General features: G+C 45.5%; 1 protein-coding gene across 1 annotated transcript; it reads right to left on the reverse strand.

Moving 5' to 3' along the window:
* Positions 1-4823: 4823 nt before the first annotated feature.
* On the reverse strand, positions 4824-15444 carry ISL1 (ISL LIM homeobox 1). The gene is made up of 6 exons (XM_046000572.1): positions 15335-15444; positions 14298-14487; positions 11290-11549; positions 9177-9463; positions 7871-8038; positions 4824-5816 (listed from the first exon to the last, which is right to left on the reverse strand). Exons 1-6 carry the CDS (start codon positions 15360-15362, stop codon positions 5700-5702), a joined length of 1050 nt encoding a protein of 349 aa, XP_045856528.1. The 5' UTR covers positions 15363-15444; the 3' UTR covers positions 4824-5699.
* Between the last annotated feature and the right edge of the window lie 6569 nt (positions 15445-22013).

The raw sequence follows: 22013 nt of genomic DNA on the forward strand, positions 1-22013 counted from the left end.
GCTGTGTTTGTTGTGCCGTCTGTGCTGAGCGTTGGCTCCGGCAAGGGTGAGCGGAGCGCACTGGGCCTGGGGAGCGCCTCTTCGGCTGATTCCAGGGAAAGATAAGGAGCCGCCGAGCCACCAGCTCTGTCTAGACTCGCGACCTCACAAGTCAAGCGCCTTGTTTGGATTAGCCCTCCAGATCTGCCAACCTGATCAACTCCTGAAAGAGAAGGGCCCAGCAACACCCTTTTTTCCTCTCACGGACCACGATTGTCCCTTCTTGAAGGGATCAAGGGCTAACTTGCCTGCAGGAGTCGCGGGGCTGGTTAGACCAGTGTAGGTCCCCGCTTCGTTGCGCCCACCCACCCACGGGAAACGCACGGGAGGGAGTAACCACGAGGAAGATCGGCAAAAATAAGTAGCCATCTCAATCCAATCCACAAATAACACCACCCTGAAATAAACACGAACCTTCAATCAATGGAATGGAAAGAGGATCCCAGACAAGGAGCGCGCTAAGTACAATCTCCCACAGGACTGTCTTAAAGTGCCTTTCCCCCACCTGGCGAAAAGCAATCTTATCCCACAACTTTTTCTCCAAATCTAGGCGTTCTCTTTTAGAGGGGTGTGGGGGGTAAAAGGTTTTCTTCTTAGAACGCTTTGCTTATCATTGCCGAGCGCTTTTCCAAAGGATGATTAGGCAGAAAGATTTGGTTTTTTTGTTTTTTTGTTGTTTTTTTTTAATAAAAAGAGTCAAGTAGTTTTAAGTGCGGCTCTAGGGAGTGACTGGCTTCTCCAAGGCACAGAAACTGGCTTCTCAGAGCTAACAGCTTAAGCGCCATAAAAATTAAAGGATGTGATGGTAACAATGCTCACAGCAAACACTCAGCAGCGGTCCCTCCCGCCCCTCCCCCTCCTTCTCTCCCTGTGAACCAACTTCTCTGTCTACACTTCAGAAGTCTCCGGGAGGTGTGGAGAGATCCTCCATCACGACTTGGGACATTGTAAGCTGTGAAGTTTATGTTTGTGGCGCCTGGGCTCAAACAGCCATTCAGTGGCTTGCTCGGTTATCAAGAAAACAACAATCAGAAAAGATCAGTAAACAGAATCGCTGCCAGCGCCCTGAATTAACTACTTGCACTTTAGTTTAAAAACATTGACCCACACTGTACAAGTGAATTGTTTTTATTTTAAATAGTTAAGGAGAATTCAAGATTTGGGGCCATTTTTTAAAGTAACACTTAAAAAAGTAACAATTTTTAAATAAAGATACACACACACACACACACACACACACACACAAATCCTTTGCCCTTTTCTCTAGGCACTTCCAAAGAAAATCTGACTTGCCTTGTTGTGACTAATCTTTAATTGTTGATTAGCAGAAAGGAAGTAAATAGCCCTTAATGAATACAACTCAAGCATAATTTGGATTATAAATCTCCCTTACAAAAATTGGCTAAACTTGACAAATAAGAATATAAGTACTTTCTGCTTAGTTTACTAGTACTAGGGGTGGGATTAAAAACCCAAGCTTATTGAGTTCTATCCAAACTTAGCTCTTCTGGTGGTTTGAACAGAGTTTTTAACATTTTCCTTCCTTTTTTTTTTTTTTTTTAAAGAAAATGGAAAAGGCTAAATAAATCCACATGGATTTGCAAGAGTTATTTCAATGAGAACGATCTTATGGCTTAAAGATTCAAGGTGGTAGGGAAATGCCAAGTACTTCTAGGTACCTTAAAAGCACATTGTCTTTTAGCTAGTAGTCAAAGGGCTGAGATAGACCAAAAAAGAGGTCAATGCAATGAGTTTAACAGGCTTATTAGGGTGAATAGCAGCAGAGCATTACAAAGTCATCCATTTAATCTTGAATTTAAAAAAAAAAAAAAAACAACTTGTGAATTGGTAAGTGGGTACACACACCCATGAAGTATGTCAAATAACCAGAAATGTTATTTCAACGAAGAAATAAGTCTCTTCAAATATGATTCTAACTTAGAAAGGACCTTTTTTAATGGTAAGGAAAACCAGGCCCATGTAATGAAAGGAAAGAGAGAGAGTAGACTGAAATAGAAGATGTTATTGCTCTGAAACAATGGGGGTAGGGGGATCCTGAGTATAGATATAATTCCCTGATTTAAGGAGCGCATCCTGGATGTTTTTAGTTGCATTAAGTTTTAGCTTGCAGAAGCTGGAGGAAATGAGTCATAATGTCCAGAAGGAAGAATTCAGAGTAATAAGGAGAGGGAGGATCAAAGATAATAGCAAACAGGAGGAATTTCATTAGAAGAGCACAGCTCAAAGCTAGGTCTCCAGAGGTGTGCAGGGAAAAGGAGAGCATGTGCAAGAGATGGTTTGCAAACAAGGAGACATTTCAGATACACATTTTAGAGCACATGCTGAGGCGTCTAGAGGGGAACACACCTTTCATATGAATAATACAAGAACTGGAATGCTATCGACCCATCAATCCATTCTCAGCCATCAGGCAACAAATATCTTGAATCTAGCAAGTGAAACCAAATTGTTCATCACTCCCCTCCCAAATTACTGTACTTAAATTCAAGCTGTGGACCTCAGAAAATCTGACATCTATATATGTAAAACATCACCTCCTTTCCCACTCCGACCTCCCTAACCTTAGGAATAAACGTCGGGATGAGAAAGCATCACAAAGATGTGTGCCTCACTTAAGTCCCTCCATTGCATTCAAACCCTAAATAAATTTTTCCCATCTAACCTCTGTAGAGTCCACCAGACGCTATGGCTGGGGAAGGGCATTTAATGTTTTCCAAACCAGGACTTAGGCCTTGGGCGACCAGTAACTTTGCAGACACCAATATTCGCCTTGGACCTGCCATCTTTGCGCTTAGATCAGTTAGCCACCCCAGGTATGATGGGGAGAAAAAGGAAAACTGAAAAGGCAGGCAAATAGAAATAGTGAACAGAAAGGTAAAAAAGCCAAGTCTGATGGGAGACATTAGAGACAGACGGGAGACGGGAGAGGGGAGAGATAGAGATAGACAGAGCGAGAGAGCGAGCGAGCGGGAGAGACTTCCCAGCAGAAGATCTGTGTGAGATAAGATGTAACTCCTGTTTTTCTCAACAGAAGACCACAAGCCATTATTACTGCCGGCCAAATTATTACCCCTCTGTGAAGAATTAGACACAACAATCAAAGTAATCAACGGGCATGTCTAATGCACTGTAACATTTTCAATGCAAAGTTTGTTTTCTCTCTGCCCCCACGGTTAGAGCCTGTAATTAACCCGTTATGTAGAACGATGCCAAACAAAAGGCTAATTGAGGCTCGTTTCCCGACTTGCGGCAGGTTTGGAGAGGGTGAAAGCAACTCAAGAGCCCCGGAGCCGCGGGGCTCCCCCGGTCTCCAGCCGGGCCTCCGCGCTGCCCCCCGTCGGGGGTCCGAAGGGGCACGCGCCACAGGACACAGGATTAGGGTACTTTAGCTCTCGTATTCATTGAGAACTGTCAGATACGTAAACCGGCACGACACGGGAGTGTGCAAATGAACCCAGTTTCTAAAGAGTCAAAGTGTCATCCCGGAGTGGAGAAAGTGGAGGCGACAGTGTGAAGCCTCAGATCCTAAGTCTGCACCCGCAAACGAAGAAGCGCCAAGAAGCCTGATTTTGGGCAGGGCCCTTTATCTATCCCCGGGTTCTAGCTCTCACACAGGAACTACTGCTAAATGCAGGGGCGGGGAGTGGGAGGGGGGAGTGTTAGAAAGCAAGTCCCCGTTAGTCCGAACGCGGAGGGGGCCTGCGGAGCACTCCACCCGGCGCCGTCCCATAAAAGGCTCTTTCCCCAAGGAGCCTCCACCGCGCTTCTCAGCCCTAGCCCGAGTCCTTCCAAGGCTTGGGGAATTAGAGTTGGGGGAGAAAAAGGGAAGGGGAGGGGGCTGGGAACAAGTTGGGGGTGGGGATGAGAGACAAGAAAAGACACACGCTGACCGGTCTGGGAATTGCTGAGAAAACGCTCTCTCCTCTAGGCCTGCTCTTCCTGCGCAAATAAAGCAGCATTTCTCAATCGGCTGACAGCAGCCACTGGTAAATAATGGTCATACCTCACTGACTAGGCAGAAAGGCGCTCTTTTAGCAAGAACTTATACTTGAAATATAGGTCATTTCAACAATCCTAAGGAGGAGACTTCGGCATAAAGCACTTACTCCCAGAAAATAAAATAGTGACTCGAAATAAAAACCCATTTTAAGCAGGACCCTCTTCCTATTGGGGTGGGGTGGACAGGGCAAGGAAAGAGACAGGAGGAAGGAGAGGTAGGGAGCAGAACGGGAGATAGCATCTTATTTTCAAACAAACAAACAAACAGTAACATCACCACTGAGAACCAAAGGGTTCCATCCACTTTTGATTCAACTACTAAAATACAAACCGGCAAATTCGACCTTAACTATTTGCAATTAAATATCACACCTACTGTATGTCAGTTTACCCCATTCACATGCAATCCTTAATTTCAGACATTTTAATGGCTTACTTGTAAACATATAAAAGAGGGACCCTGGATCATTGCATTTATTTATCTATGCCAAACGTTTATTAGTGAAATAGTCCTGAAGATATAATTCTACATATGGCGCTTTGATTTCACATAATATTTTAAGAAAAAAGACAAAACACATAGAATTAGACATATAATTCAAAGACCACGGTATAACCTTTATCTTTTTTTTTACTTCAGCAAACAAAAAATAATGTCAAATGACATGAAAAGTGGCAAGTCTTTTGACAATAAATAATAAATTACTTTATAATTTTTGCAATGCAAGAGCAAACAAAAAAAAAGTTTCCTTTTTTTTTTCCTCTTTATTTCCAGAGAGAGAAAACAGTCATTTTAACCAATAACTATACACATCTTTGGGGGAAAAGTTCGTGGACAGACACAAGTCAAACACAATCCCGAGACGCTTGTGGCAAAATAGAGGTAACCTTGTTGCAATGCTTTATAAGTTGGTTTTTAAATTTGGATTCAAAAACCTTTAAAGTCGCTTCAGACTTCTTGATAGAGGATGGATCTCAAAAAAAAAAAGAAGAAGAAGAAGAAGAGGAAAAAGGAGGAGGAAGAGGGGGAGGGGCAAAAGTAAAAAAGAAACCAGCTACAGGACATGCTAAGAGACCCAGGATTTCAATTAACCCCTCGTTAAAGTCAACTAAAAACATCACAAACCAACGCAGCTCCACCTTCCTGAAAGGACTCTTTCAGCCAAGGAGGCCAGTTTCTCTTCCTGCTCATTTGCTGGAGCTCCTGTTTGGCAAGGCAATGACCAATATAGAAACAGCACCATTCAGAATAGGATGGACTAGAAAATCTCTATTTCTGCTTTTCTCTAGATGTGCAGTGAAATGAAAATGCTTTTTTTGAGATCCTTGAATATAAATCCTCTACGTTTTAAAAACGTCTTTTTTTTTTTTTTTCAGTACTCCTAAGGTCATTGGATAGCGTATGATGGGTTTGGGTTTTGTTTGTTGTTTAATTCTAGTAAAATCCCATGATTGTCTTCACAGTGTTGCTACCATATCACCTTGTCATTAAAACAGACTTCGTGCATTTCATGGAGCATTCATTTCTCGATTCAGTTTTCATTGACTGGGTCGTTAAATACTTTTGTTTCGGAGTTCAACATTATACTTTCCCACTTTCTCCAACAGGGAAAAAAAAAATACATCTGAATGAATGTTCCTCATGCCTCAATTGGACTGGCTACCATGCTGTTAGGTGTATCTGGGAGCTGAGAGGACATCGACGCCACTTCACTGCCAGTGGAATTAGAGCCCGGTCCTCCTTCTGAAAAATTCACCTGTGTAGAAGTTGAGAAATGAATAAAGGAGGCTGCGATTGTATTCTTAAAAGGATTATGAACACGCCATATGTGTATCCATACATGCGAGGGTTTGCATGTGTAGATGGATATACAGATAAAGATATCTACATATATGACTGCATTTTAATAGGCTTAAAGAAAGCCCACAAAGAAAAGAACTTGAGAAGAAATCCTCTCGCTTTCCCATCTTTCAAGAGATCTCTGTTTTATCTGAAACTGAATTCCCAACATTGTGTTGCATTAAATTATTTAAGAACAAATGTGTTTCCCACTGTAAAATGGCATCGCAACTCTACCATGCATGCTCGAAATAAAATTATCCTGGCTGGCTACATGCTGCCCTGGGAGCAGGCGAGTTCTCAGTCTGTAGGCATCAAAGCCTCTCTTCTCTAGTTGGAAAATCCATAACACACGCTCAGATCGTGTGACAGGAGATTCAGAGAAGGCTCCACAGAACAATGATTAACTCCTCAGAGGGTTCACAGCGTGGGCTTTCTTCCTTGTTGTTTGTTGGTCCTGCTGTCTTTTGGCCTTCCTCTGTCTCTTTCTCTCTCTTTAAATCAGGCTCTTCCTTCCGAGAGGAGACCCATATATTATAACGTCATCGCATTATAAATATCTGGCTCCTTCTTTTAAACCAAAAGTATTGTGTTGCTGTTGGAAACCTCCTTCTCCGCTCTACCCCCCCCCCCCACCGCCTTGGCTTCCTTCCCACTGCTCTCATCTAACACTAAAGTTTTAGAAGGTACAAACACTTGGCTGCCCTGAGCCCTCCTCTTACTTGCCTTCTATGATCCAGGTTTTACTCAAATAACTCATAAGATTAACCTCACTTTAAAATAAGTTCTTTTTCCTAATTCCAGAGTCTACCTTCCTTTTTATCCTATTAAACTTTCCCATGGTGAGGTCAAGGGGCTTCTCAAATTTGCCCAGCCTCTAGACTGGTCTACTTACAAATGTAAACCCCAGGCCAAGTCCTTGTAACCACTGCCTCTGGCCTGTTACCTAACTGTTGCCACAGAGAAAGAAAATGTTCTCCGGGTAAATGTGAGGGTAAAAAGTTAAGCTCAACTGAAGTTTTATTTTAGAAGAAAGGAACACGTTTTTAGAATAGATAGTGTTTTATAGAACAAGATTCCACAGGACTGTTGACCACTTAAGAAAAAAAAATGTGTATATATGTCATATCACAAAGTACATATAGTTAATAATCTTATTTATCTTAACCTTTAAGCCTTTTGTAGGCATAAGGTGAGTTAATTTTCTCTTCTCTGTCTGTAAAACGTATTAATGCTAAAACAGGTTTTCATGAGCTCTCCAATTGGTAGAACTCATGTTCCTTTGGCCAGACATGCCCCACAGTATGTGACTGTATATAACATCTGAACTCATATGCTTCAAATGTTAAAGTAGGCCTACATTATAGATGAAATTGGTCCCAGGAAGGAATAATAATAATGAAAGGTATCCATCATGTCTTTAAATAACTGAACTCTCTACTGATACATGTGAAAATTGTACTCAGACAGGTGCCTGCTCCCCATTGATAAGAACACTGATTATGTCTTAGAACATTGGTTATTAATACAAACAGCTTGATTTTGTTCTTTAAATACACCATTCACTAGGAGCTGAGAGGGAGTAAATTTACTCATTGCTGATCAAAATGACAAGGTGATCTCTAAAGTCCTTTCAAGCTCTAAAAATCTAAGATGTATGATTCTGCAACCCCATACACCCTTCCATGCATGTTTAGGTACTTAGACACCTTGGAGGTTATCCCTCAAAGCAGGCCAATTGATAGAAAATTCAGCCTATATGGTCAAATTAGGAACTCACAGAAAAGACTCACAAGAAGTTTGTTTCCCTTCAGCACTTGCCTCATCTACACCAAACATCCTTCATCTCTCTTCAACCCTGGAGCCAGGGAGGCACCCTCTCCCCCTTGAATCTTTCATGGTGTGACAGTTAAGCCAGAATCTTCTTTTTGCTAGAGATTCAGCCTCCTCACTCTGAGAGCTGACACTTACCAGTTGCTGAAAAGCAGGCTGATCTATGTCACTCTGCAAGGCGAAGTCACTCAGTACTTTCCAAGGCGGCTGGTAACTTTGCACTTCCACTGGGTTTGCCTGTAAGCCACCATCGTGTCTCTCTGGACTGGCAGCCACCATGGGAGTTCCTGTCATCCCCTGGATATTCTGTGAATAGGCCCCCCCAATCCCAACATGTTAATGACCAAACTCCCTCCCTCCATTGTCTGCACAGGCTAAGCAAATACATCCTGGCATTATCTTATCTATATAGTGGCCATTATTGACTCAGTTAATCTGCTGCATGTATGGATATTAGGCAGAGTTCAGTTTTGTTTTATTGTATGGTTTTTCTGCTTCTGTGGGTGGGACTAGTCGGTCTACTTGGACCTTATTAAACTAAATTCTATTCTGACTTTCTCCTTTCCGTTTATGTTCACAGCTAGCTCATCCCAGCTCCTCCCATCTGCCTTCACAGACTACGGCATCACAGCGGTAGAAAGCTGCAGCCTCTAGACACTGTGGGTTTTCTGGGCAGCTTCAGTTACACTTTCTCCAGGCACTTCTCTTCACAGAGCCAACCCCCACCCCCAAGCATTTGGGTCTGGCCGCTATTGTGTGCTATTACACACTCACCAACTTGAAAAGTGCCCCGGCCCAGGCTTGGCTGGCCTGCCAAGTTGAATGACAGCGGGGGTTTTATGGCATTTAAAAATAGGGCTAAAGCGGTAAAAAGAAAAAAAAAAGAACCTCTTTAGTTTAACACAACCAGAAATCCTGTGGAGTGGGTTTTGCCATGGATCTATGGAGCCCTGGGCTTGACCTAGAGCAGAGGGTGCCCTGTCATCATACGTCACCTTGGTGGACCTCACTAGTCTGAAGGCACTGAGGCAGGCCTTGCCCAGAGTCAAGAGGCACACCCAGGAGGTCAGTGGCCAGGGCGACCCACCCGCGACCCCTGAATTAGATGGGGAGCCAAGGAGGAGTCTTTCACTCTGATGCTTGAGGAACTGACAACCTGAATGTTGGCAAAACAGGACCAGAACTTATTCTGGCCCCGGGGTGGGGTGGGGGCAAGGTTGAAGGGCATAAGTCCACTCACGTGGGCTGGGGGTGGAGGTGCAGGGCTCAGCAGGGGCCCTTGCCAGTTGCTTCTCCCTTGGTCATGGGCAGAGGCAGTAAGGGGCTGCTGGCTTTCGCCCTGGAGCAGGATGGAACCCACCTGCAGGCCAACCTAGGCAGCCCCTTGTACCTTAAGCGTTGCTCTGCTCCCCGCCCAGGTCCCGCACCCCCAAGGGCCACTCACAGTTTTGTCATTGGGCTGCTGCTGCTGGAGCTGCTTCATCATGATGCTCCGCTTCTTGTCCTTGCACCGCTTGTTTTGAAACCAGACCCGGATCACGCGAGGGCTGAGGCCCGTCATCTCCACCAGTTGCTCCTTCATGAGTGCGTCTGGCCGGGGGTTGGCCGCATAGCAGGTCCGCAAGGTGTGGAGCTGCTTCTCGTTCAGCACAGTCCGAACGCGGGTGGTCTTCTCTGGCTGTTTGTGGACGTGGGGCCGCAGGGCTGGCTGCCGGGCGGAGATGGGCTCAGCTGCGAGGCAAGGGGCGCGGTGAGCGCTGGCCGGGCAGCTCGCCCTCCCGTGCTGCTCCCGGTCAATGGCCAGTGCTTTGCAGCCTTGCGGCAGATGTGGGGACCAGGGAAGCAAACGGGAGAGTAATACCTGGCTCTCTAATCTGAGAGGCCAATGCTGAGTAATTCAGGCCCAGAACACTGCCTCCAACCCTGCTCTTGTCAACACAGCCTTAGCAAAGGGGCTCAGGTCTCAGGTCTCAGGTCTCAGGTCTCAGGGGCAGCATCATTCAGCATTGTTTCTCCTCCATCCTCGCCTGTCCTCATACCCAGACTGGGCCCAGGTTACACGAGTATCCACCACCTCCAGACTCTTGGACAACAGGCACAGATAGTACAAGGGGAAATGGAGAACACCCCAATGTCAGCCAGAGACACTATACCAGCCAGGAGGTCTCTAATGCAAAGGTCAAAGAGAATTATGCCAGAAAGCCTTGAACTTCAGTCCAGAGAGGGCAATCGTGTCAAGGGGCTAAAGAAATTCATTATTTGGCCATAACCCCAGTCCTTGATTTTTCTTACTACTAAATCTACCTGGCTGTTTCTGAGATGAGCTGACCCATGTAAAAGAAAACTGAAACCGTTGAGCTGCCTAGGCTCTAGATAAATGATAGCTGGGAAGTGTTCTGTCTCCTGACTTCCGCCCAATATTTCCACCTCTTCTGTGTTTCCCCACAAGCAGAGCACAGGTTGCACAGAACAGAAATTGCCACTTTGGCTTTGCCCCTGTACAAGCTAGCCATACATCCTCCAGAATAGAAGTCTTACAGCCTCTGAAAAAGTGGAGTGGACAGATCTGTTTCCTCACCCCCAGTGTTTAGTAAGAATTAATCCTTCAAAAATGCACCAGGTAGATCTATTCCTGAGGAGTAGATCTATTCCTGAGGGGAAGCAAGGTTCGGAAACATTGTCTGTCTCCTAACGCAGGTCCTCTTCCTGGCCAACCTTGTCCTGTTTCTACTCTCCTTCTTGGGGAAAGGGATCTCTGAAACGTATGGTACAAATCCTGCACCTTCCAGGACCCCTAGGGTCAGGTCAAAACCTATTGGGTCCATTTAGTGTTATAGCGACAGGCCTGAAGATGAAATTCTCACCAAATCACATGGAACGAACGGTTTAAAGAGGCAGGCTCCCTTTAAACGGCAATTACTGCAGATTAGCTTGTTGACAGTTTTAAATTACAGCTCTGCGCAATGGCCGGCAGTTATTAAGACTGTATCTTTTCACATCCATTCTTTCACAAAAGGATAAAAATAAACTTTAAAAATGTTTTGGAGTGCCGGGCAGTTGCAAGGAAAGAGGATTTCAAAGGCTAAATGACTTAGGACCACCTACGCTTCCTTCACCGGGTTAAAGGAGGAAGCTCTGGGGGCCCAGAGCTCCACCCCTTTTATTAGGCAGCGGCAGGAAGCATACCTGGCCAGGAGCTGAAGCCCATTTTCAGTAAGCCCTGGTTTGGAGGCCAAGGTGAGCTGGAAGTACTGTTTGGATGTGTGTATACGTGTATACACAAGTGATGTATATTCATGTGTACCCATATTTATACATGCAGATGAGCAGATGTGCTGGGGGTGGGGTCTGGGGAGACAGTGAGTGCACTGAATCATGCACAAAAGAACAAAGTACGGCACAAACTGCTCCTAGAACACTTCTTTTTACTGCTGGCCGTGGCCCCAGCGACTGCCCTGTGGCTACCAAGGTGGCCGCAGAGACCCGCGCACTGGGTGCACCCTGGCTTAGCCCAGCACCAGCCTCCCCCAGCCGGCCTCCCTCCAGGCAAGGAGTACCTGCCATTTGCAGCGGCCGCGCGGGGTGCAGAGGGCTGAGTGGGTCTCCGGCCCCCAGGCTGGCCCTCTCCACCACGTCATGGTCCGCTCGGCAGAAGAGCCCATCCTCCCGAAGCGCGAACTCGTCCCCAGGGATGAGCTGGCGGCTGCAGGCCACGCAGCGGAAACACTCGATGTGGTACACTTTGGAGCGGGCGCGCATCACGAAGTCGTTCTTGCTGAAGCCGATGCTGCACTTGGCGCATTTGATTCCGTACAACCTGCGCGCCACCGGGCAGGAACGGGGGAAAAACACAGAAAGGGGGTCAAAGGAGGTCACTTCAAGCTGGCACTGCCCCGGCCCAAGATTGCGGGGACCCAGGGCCACACTGCCCTGGAACACTGAAGTCAGCTCTAGCAGACCGGCTGGGAATGGGAGGAAAGAAATCATTAAGTTTCTCTTCTCCTCCCTTTCTTTTACCCCCCCAGCGCCCCCCTCCCCGCGCTGAACCTCTGTGTCACCGACTGTAGCTCTTACTTCAGAACACCCCCAAAGTAAAAATGTTTGATGTGCTGGAAACCTGGACCTCTGTTCTAGCCCAGTGCCGGGGTTACCCTTGCAGATCTTGGCAGAAAGGAGTCGGGCGGGACTCTGGTAGTCATTGGCCCCACACTTTTGCCTTCTTATCCCCCAATTTCTGCTGCTAGAAATGTCTCTAAAACTGCTACAAAAACTCCTTCCAAGAGAAAGAGAGGTGAGGGGAGAAGATTGTCCCTCCACTCATTTGTAAATAGACACAGATGCCCAAGCAGAGTAACAAAATGAAACCTCCCAGGGCTTCCAGATCCCCTCTGCACAATAAGCATGTTGCAGTTTTTCCCCAACTACAGATTTTTTTCTCGGGCAACAGTGTTAACAGAAAGTTTCCTCTCCATTCTTCCTTTATCATCTTTAAAATCTGCTCCTGCTCCCTCAATTTTTTTCAAGCTGTTCAAGCATCTACCTCTATTTCAGTGTGCTTGAGAACCATGACCAGCCAGAAGAATGAAAAGACCCACTTCTAAGGTCCTCCTCACTCCTGACCTTTCCTTACCAAGGGACAATCCTTGTAGGTTCCACCTAGGTGGCACTGCCCTGACCCCCTCTCCATGTATCAGTAATAACAGAAGTGGGAGCTTTCCTACAAACAGAGAATGGACCGGAGGAAAAGATCCACACAAAATGGGAGGGCACCTCACTCCCCCAAGGAAAGCAGGGCATTCAGACCGAAATACTGTCTCTGTTTTGCTTTTACAACTATAGGAGTTCAAAGGGGGACACACAAACACACACACATACACACACACATAGGCACACAACTGAGGGAGAGAGAGAGAAGGGTAAAAGGCGAAAGCGATTGGCTCCTTCTACAATTGTGTACATAAAATTGGCTACATGAAGGTCTGTATGCAATTGAGGAAAACACTATCTCCGCAGGAGGAAAGATAGTCCTAGAGGTGCGAAGTGAGCTCTCCCTCTCCAGAATACGGAGTTCACACACTCATCAAGTAAACAATGAAAACGACTCATTTGTCAGAGGTTAGAAGGTAGATTCAAAAGTTTTTCCTCCCTCCGCCTACTTTTTGTGAGATCTTCCATTTCATAGGAGGAGGACTTTACCTTGCCTGTGACCAAACAATTTGGAAAATCCCTCCCCCTTCCTCTAGCTCCCCACTTCCCCTCTTTCCTCCCACTCTCCTTTCCTTCCCACCCCTACCCCACAAAGTATTAATAAACCCTTACACACACTGTTCAGTTTTACCTATAAGATTATACTCTCTACTTCATGATTTTACAATAAGAAAAAGTGCCAGACACTAAGTGAATAGGTAAAAATTGTGACCACATACTTAACTCTTGACTACACTTCTCAGCTACAGAAAATCTATAACTCACAAAAGCTAATTACTTGTTAATAGCCGCTGAAGAAATTTTAAAAATATATAATATTTTGATACTATTTAACATAACAGTGAAGGTGTTATCTCTTGTTTGTTATTAAAACAATAAAATTTTCTTTAGGAATTCTACTGGCTTCCTAAGGCAGAAAATGAAATTTCTGACATATGTATATACACAGGTCAGAGAAAACTTGAGATTTGTGAAGCATGAAGTTTAGAAACAAAATAAGCTGAAAGGGGGGAAAAAAAAACTCAGAAAGTCTCCTATGTGGTTTTAGTCTCGTCAGTATGGGCAATTCGCTCATTTTATCAGTTACCAGATTTTAATGTGAGAAAGGAAGCTGTTCAATTATCTAAATATACCAATTGTTCCTAGACAGATGATGGGCAATTTGATCTGCTCTGTCTAATTCATCAGCCCAGATAAGATAAGAAAGAAAAGATAGTCAGATGTCACCAAAGGGTTAATATTTAAAAAGATTAAATTTCCAGTCTTTTTGCAGGGAATATTGGGTTGGTTTTGAAATTTTCCAAGAAAGGACTCTTACCCTGAAAATAAATGGGGCAATATTTCTATTTGCACTTTCAAAGTGCACTTCTAAACATCCTTAGGTCAAACTTTTATTTTGCCTATTGCACTGACATCTCCACAAAATTTGTAAATTACTAATAAAACACTGAACTATAAAAATAAATGAAGAGGGAAAAACACTGCACGATACAATAAAACCAACCTTTAAAAAAGAAAGTTTAGAAAGCCCAAGTTATCTATCTTTGAATTTCTGCTTGTTTTGGAAAAGGATGAAAGAAGAAAATAATTTGAGCATCACAAATTTCAAAAGCAATTAAACAAGCTTCAACACCACATAATTTACGAAAACCACTACTGAGTTTGTGGGGGGGGGTGCCCCCTAAAAAGTGAGATAAACAGAATAATTTATGTAACATACTTAAAGGGTAACTTTTGCACACTAGACCCCCACTAAGGCATACTTCCCAAAAAGACAAAGCCACATCTAATAATAAGAAAAGAGTAGAGAGAGACAGGGAACTCTCACAAAATTAAGGAAGCAATGTAAATGGCGTACCTGATATAATCTCTTTTACAGTAGGTTTTCCCATCTCTAACAAAGCACGTACAGCTCTCGTCCAAATACTGATTACACTCCGCACATTTCAAACATGCCGCATGCCATTCCAAATCCGGAGAAACCCTCAGAATGTACTGATCGTGAATTTGATTGCCGCAACCAACACATAGGGAAATCAGACGTTTTTCTGAAATGAAAATAAATACATGATTGACTAACCGTTTACTTCCTACAGAGATAAACACACTTTTAGTGTCGTTCTCTTATAGGGCGTACTCTGGGAGTTTTTTCCCCCCTTCCTTCCTTTCTTTCTTCTTCTTCTTCTTCTTTTTTTTTTAAATAGTATTGCACTTTGGGATGGTAATTGAAGTGTGCCATCAAAACCTTGACTCATTTTAAAAAGGAGGTGGAATATATGTAAAACGCATTTTTGAATAGTCTACATTTGTAAGCCTAGCACGCAATCAAACCCGTTCATTTTGTTATTTCTTTTTCCTCCCTCCTCCCTCTTTGCCGTAATCATTGGGAAAGATTATGGATAAGTCAAGTCAAAGAAAAGGTTTTGACTAGAAGCGTTAAGTAAACGCTTATATTTTCCATGAAGCAGGCTCTTAAATAGCACATAGGACTGGATATTGTTAGTAAGAGCAGACATCAATACAGTTGTCACTCGTTCTCTTTTGCAAGTCTAATGCTAATTCACATCTCCGGGTATTGTATGTACAGGCAGACCTTTGCAACAGAATAACCTTCTCAGAGAGCTCAAGATTCCCGAGGAGGAAATCACCTTGTAGCCCCAGAAGGCTATGGTTTTGGAGGGCTCACAGGCGAACTCAAAACACCAGGTACGATCAGTTTCCCGCAGATCAGAACCGACAGCAAGCATGCAGGCGTGGCGGCCACAAGAAAAAGCCACCTTTTCTCTCTCTCCAGGCAATGACTCCGACTCTAAAGAGCCCTTGGCACCCGTGCCTGAGAGAGACCCCCGCACCAGAACAGCACACCGAGCCCCACAAGGTAAAAGAGCCTCTTACTTTTTGGTGGATCTCCCATGTCTCCCATATCTGTAAGAGGGAGTAATGTCCACAGTGAAATGGTGGTTGTACAGTTGGTGAACAGCCCACAGAGAGGATGCTGGAGCTGTGGCTAAGTGGGAAATAGTGGCCCCTGGGGTTGCCAAGGCTGAGAAAGCCGCTGCCCGGCTGCGCCGCGCCCTCGCGGATCTGGGAGTCCAATTTAAGCCGGCGGAGCTGGCGGAGCAGAGGCGCTGCGGCGGCGGCGGACTCGGCGCGGCTCGGGCACCTCTCTTCCTTATCTCTTACTCAAACTTCTCAGCTCCAACTCAGCTCCATCGCCATTGGTCTGACGCAGCGCGCGGGGACGTCAGGCGAGCGCCGCGCCCATTGGCTGCGGGGCGCGCGGCGCAGCTGTTCTGATTATCATATTTCAGCCTCGCCGCCGCCGTGCGCCACTGACCGCTCGGCGAGCCCGCGGGAGAGGATTAGGGCTCCCGAGGCAACTTGCTCTGGGCTGAGGCCGCTCTCTCCCGAAGCTCAGGCTGCCCGGCTGCTCTGGCTTTTGGCCTTCCTCTTCTTCCCCTTCTCCTCCTCCTGCCCCCTCCCTTGCTCCTTGCCGGCCGTGCCGTCTGCGCCCTCGCCTCCCGTCGCGCTGCTCCTCCGCCCTGCGCTCCTGGGGTCCCCGCAACCCGGCTGGCCGTGCTGCGCGCGGGGCACTTTTCTGCCGCCGGTGGCGAGTGGCTGGTGGGTAGGTCTTCCTGATGACGAGGTCCTTCTAGGGTTCTTGGAAAAGGGGCGACTTAGAACAGGCCTTTTGGCTCGGTTTGGTCTCGCGCTTTAGCGCTCAGCTCCGGGCCTGGCCGGGCTTGGCTGCCGGGGAGGGTGAGTTCCCGAACTGGCCGCGCCTGGCGCGCCGGGAGCTGCCTAGGGGAAGAAGAACCGGGAATGGGACGAATAAACCCACAGGAATTGTTCTCTTTTGCTACCCCCACTATCCCGTTACCACCACCTCTCCAAAAAGGATGGGATGAGAGGAAAAGAGCGCTTCTTGCCTTAGCGGAGAATCAGGCTGGGAACCCGCAGGTAAAACCAGGTGGGCTCCGCGGACCACTCTCCCCTAACAGTCCTTGAGGTCTGCATTTGCAGTACAGCCCTAGAATTTAGAAGCGCACTAACCCAAAGCCAAAGCCTGAAATGATCTTGCGGTAGTGCAAAGTTTGTAAAGCGATTATGTATATCCTGTCCCGTTCCTCTGTATGCTGCTCTCCTGTCCTTTGTTTTTAAGCAAACGTGTGCAATTGCTGGCGGTGTTTCGGCAGTTAAAAGGACAGCTCTCCATGTCTGTAGAGATTAAAAAAAAAAAAATGTGTTAGTCTAAGGGAGTACGTAGGCAGGGATCTAATACTGAAAGGCAGTGACATACCTGTTTCACTTCACCGGGGTGGTTTAGCTGATCATTTTCTCTCGGGAAACAACCTGGAGAGAGAAGAACGTTGGCTCCAACTCGTGGCTAACCTTTTTCAATAATTTCTGACATGTTCCCGTCACCTTTTACAGTCTCCCAAAAACATTCAGGAAAGGCCACGAAAAACACCCACACGTCTCCCTCCCAAAGCTTCTAAATAGCTAATCTTTATCTAAAGTGACTGCCAGTTTTCTCTTAAAAGGTCCACAAACCCAAGCAGCAGAAGGCTTAATTTCGGTGTCTTGCTGCCTCGAGAAAACCCAGTTGTGTGAGGAAACTCCTTTCTTTGTACTTTTCGCTAGATCTAACCCTTGATAAGAGCGGTGAGCTCTCAGCTAGCCGCAGTGGCTGGGTTTGCGTGGATATGCTTTTCCAGAGCGCAAAAAAAAAAAAAAAAGCTAAGATGTTTGAGTTTCCTCCTGATCTAGCAGGGCTTTACCAAGAACACGTTATCTGTTTTGTTTTGTTTTCTCTCAAAGAAGAGTCTTAGCTGGATCTCGTGCCTTTTTTTTTTATCCCTGTGTGTGAAACTGAAAATTGGAATAGATATAGGTTGATAAATATCCAATTTTTTGCTTAAAAATCTGTTTCGTTTAAAGTTTCTAGTCTCCAGTATTATATGCGTGGAGCCTTTTGTCATGCTGCTGTTGCAAAGCTGATGCTAGTAATCAGAAAACGAAGCAAGTCTTTCCGGTATAAGTGCATGTTTCCCTTACAGATAACCAAGTTGACTCTAGTTACAAAAAAAAAAAAAAAAAAATACTACTATAATGCCAGAAAATAAATAGAGCTTCTTAACCAATCAAATTCCATTATGCCACCTTTATAACATGGAATTAAAACAACAGAAGCTGCCAGAAGCCTGATGACATATTTGAGATCCACAAAGCACCCTCACTATCCATTCTGCTTCAAACCAGTCACCCAGTGTGGTATTTAAACTTCCTAAACTAATAACCTATTCCAAAGAATTATTGCTGCTGATGGTAGCAATTCCAAAAGAAAAGCTGGCATGTGGCTTGGAGGAAAACCTTTACTCATGCGGTTGATACTCCCTGTTAAAGGGAGAAAGTTGAAGGAACCCAGTGTGGTGTTCTGTGACGGTTGTGCTTTGGAGTTCTGTGTCTGCTGCTAATACATTTTGCATCAGAACCAAAGTTAGGGGAGCAAACATTTTTTTCACTTCTCCTGAAAGTTCAAATGTGACCACAGATTATTCTCCTCTTTCCTTAGCTGACTGCTACATGTGCATTTAATGCATCAAATGTATCAGTAAAAAAAATTGTGTAATGTTTTTACAGAATACAACAAACCATGATTAGCAATATTTTCCCCCACTACGTGATCACAGGAGCGACCTCTTGTGTTCAAAGGGGAGATTGGACCCTCTCCTCTCCTGACAAAAATGGACTTATTTTGACCTTTGCATGTTCTGTTAGGTCAAAAATACATCTTTCAGTGCAGCAGTTCTGTGAATCCCCTGTTGTGACCTCCTCTACTGAGGAGAGAAGAAGAATATTGGTAGCTATTAAGTATAGTCCCCATTATAGTCCCTCCAGGCCACCCTAATATACTTAAAGAGTGTCTGAATATAAAAGGTAGGCTGAGATTAAGTAAATTCTTACTCTTGAAGCTGTGGCATCTACGCATGTACACTTGTACACACCTTCCAAAATGCAGCTATTACACCTAAAATTCCTGGTGGGCTCTGAAGCCTATGTGTTTGTGTGCTGTTACTTCCTTTCTCTGATTTAAAATTTAAACATTCCACATCAAACTTAATACCAGATACAGAGCCCTGAACGAATATGTTCTCAGGGTACTTTTCAGAAATCTAAATAGGTTTTAACTGCAATTGAAAAGTGGCATTACACATTTAGAATGTATTTATTCCCCAACAGGCTCAGGCAGATATAAGTGAATTTTAGGTCAATTCTTTGGAAAATTATGTACAGCAAAGGAAAAAGCCTTTTCCTTCCCCACTAACCAAGATTGGGAAGTAAAGGGGGTTTTGATCAGCTTTCTCTGAACTATGGATTGGTTTGGCTTTAGAACTGGGTTTGAAGAAGTAGAATAACACTGGTCTTCCAGTTTCCAGGGAGGAAAAAAGAAAAGAAAAGAAAATAGATCTAGATGAAGGATTTATTTTTTTCTGATATTAAAAAAACATGTAATTTGGAGGTCAAAATGAACATATTCACTTCAGAAAATCGGCATGTAATACAGTGTATATGTACTCCAATCCCCTTCTCACTTTTGCTTTTTCTGTGTAGTCTTAATCATGTAGAATAAGGCTCTATAACCATCCGTATGTTAAATCACATCCAAGGGTCAGATAAAATTATGTGCGTTTAAAGGGGGTAATGAGTAGCCATTTATATTCCACCCAGAATGAGAGTATGGGTGTTTAGAGCCAATTTGCCCTTCTTGCAATTGTTTTAGGTGGTGGCTTACTGAGGATGAATCAAGAGACTAATTTCAGAGGAAAAGGGAAGAGATCTTTCTGTACCATTGGGTTTGAAATGATTGTCTCTCTTTCCTTTAATTGTCCATTAAAAAAATACCAAGCAATGATAATAATAAAGGCAGTTGTTAACAACAACAACAAACCTTCAGTTGTGATTCTCATTTTATTGACTAGGACTCCTGCTGTGAATGTGGTTTTGTTGAGTGTCAGTTGCTTTATTAACCAGTTAAAACAATCTGGGCGAATTAGGAAGAATCTTCTTCTGCAGGCTGAACTGGTTAGCCTACGTTTCTGGGTTCAGGTAACTGTTTCTGTCACCAATGTTCCCGATATTCTTTACTGGCAGAGGCAGCCGGGGAGGTAGCGTTCAAGTGCGGTCTGCTGCTCGGTTACAAGCCCAGATAGGATTCCACGCTGCCGGCAGCCAGGAAGCCACAAACCTCAGTTCAGTCTTGAGCATGGAAGGTTCGCTGTTCATTGCAGGGAGGAGTTCGACCAATTGAGGACAGAAATTTGCATCCTTCATTTAAAATTTTGCCTCTGGAAGTATTATCATCACCCAGAAGCAGCTGGTAGTGTCAGGTGAAATCTTTTTCTTCCCTTTTTTGGGGGGAGGGTGTTTGTTTTTGTTACTGCCTTTGGAACTGTAAGTGACTAGACAGGTAATTTTTAACTGGACAAGAGTTGTTTGTGGAGCCCAGGTTGGAGCCAGTTGAGTGCAATGTGCCGACTGGGAGGTTCTGGCCCAAGGACACGCTGAAACCTACATCTGGCAAAGCTTTCATTAAATGTATCGAATTCTCGTGGAGGGTAGTTGGGAGTCTGGAGAAGAGAAAAAGCTTTTTCTCCCAAGTCCTGGAGATTCCGCTGAAAGCTAACATATCTGCACGGAATCTAGCAAAACACCCACGGGCTCACCCAAGCTTTCAGGAAACCGGGAGCAAGTTAACTCGGTCTAGTTGATCAAATGACATTCTTTCTGAAAGAAATGACACCCTTTCCCCCACTACAATTTTGTCCGAAGGGCAGCTTTGAGTTTAGCGCCAAAGGATTGCTTTCCACCGCCCGCCCGCTGGAGGTTTACTGGGAACGAGTGGAGGAGGGGAGGCGAGGGTACCTTGCAGGAGGTCAAGAGGAGGAGGAGGAGGAGAAGGAGGAGCAGCAGAAAATTACCAGCCAAGCGGGGGAGGGAATTGGAAGCCCGGAAATCTATCAGGATGCCTCAAATAACCTTCCCTTACTCTCAGAATTCAGCGCTCAAAAAGCAGCCTCATAGCAAGGTGTCCTGGGCTGGAGTCCTCGGGTGGGTTGCGAAGGTGATGTCAAGAGTTAGAGCTACTTTTTGTGAATTAAACTGGTGGCTGAACTGTGTGTCAGGGCGGTTTAGTGTAGCTGAGAGATGTGTTGGTAGGGGCTGTTTTTAAGGGGAGGGGCAATCCTTGGTGGCATCTGCAAGGAGATTCTGAGTGGAAGAGAAGGTGGATTCGGGGCTGGAGAAAAATCTTCAAATCTTACTAAGTGGTTGATCAATTCGAGAGAAGATTTTAGCGAAAAAATTGAAGGTTGCCGTCAGCTTCGACTCCACTGACGTGGATGAGAGGATGGAGCTCTGGGCTGGTATGTGTTTAGAATTATCTTCGCCTCCGGATCCTGTCTCTAAAGAAAACTCATCAATTCTTGAGACTTCAGGTTGAGAGACGGATTTGCCCTGCTACCCTACCTCCTAAATACCAAGAAAGGGGGCTCTGGAGACGACTCCTTCCAGAAAGAATGTCATTTGATCAACTCAACCGAGTTAATAACTTGCTCCGGAAAGGGTCGAGCACGCCTACCCTTCCCACCCGCGCAGCTGCGCGGCGCGGAGGTCAACTTCCCTATCCCAGGTAGCCTCCCGGCCAGGGCCCAGGAGCTCCTGTCGTATGGTTCTTTGCGGGCTCAGTCCTGCGATCAAGTTTCTAGTATTTCCAAGAACCCACACCCTTCCGTATTCAAGCACATATGTCTCTAGAAATTTAGCCTAGCCGGGGTCCCGGGATAAGAGAAGCGTGAAACAAAGAGACGCAACCCCCTCCCCCTCCGGAGCCCTTGGGTCTCCGCCCTCCAGGATTTCCAGTTTACCAACCTTCTTCTAGCTGGACCCTCAACCCCCGCCCCGCAGTGTTCTGCACTCCAGGGCATTTTTCGATTCCATCTTCCCATTGACAAAAGGGGAAAAAGCGAACTGAATCTACACCCCTTGCCCTCACTCCTCCTGCTAGGCTATAGGAGAAAATCAACGTCACGCCGACCTGTCTCCTTCCTAGGCTGGCGAGCCCAGCCCTGGAGAGGCCACTCAGTTCCTTAGTGTGAATTTCTTTGCCACCCACGTTTGGGACCAGAGCCCGGGCTGGCCTCCGACGCGCTTTGGGCCCAGGTGGGGACGTGAAAACAAAAGTGAATGAATCCTGCCGCCCGAGGCTCCGATCACTAAAAGAGGAGTCCCTGTGTGCCACCTGGAGGCTGTCTGCCTGGGGACCTTCCAGTCTCCTAAAGGCGAAGAGTGGAGAAAGAAAGCTCTACCTCCGGCTTGTGGCCTCAGAGATGAAGCCCCCTGGGAAGCTTAAGCTTTCAGTCTTAGGTTGCTCCCTTCTCCGCTCGTGCTTCAGTATGCCGGGTTTCCCCAAAATGAAAGAATCAAGGTACCATTTTAATTGCTTCAAACTCTGTCAAATCACCTCTTTATGCCATCTCCAGAGGCTCAACTTTCTCTGAGTGCCTACATTCCA

This window comes from Meles meles, chromosome 3, assembly GCF_922984935.1.
Source record: "Meles meles chromosome 3, mMelMel3.1 paternal haplotype, whole genome shotgun sequence".
In the NCBI taxonomy this organism is placed as follows: domain Eukaryota; kingdom Metazoa; phylum Chordata; class Mammalia; order Carnivora; family Mustelidae; genus Meles; species Meles meles.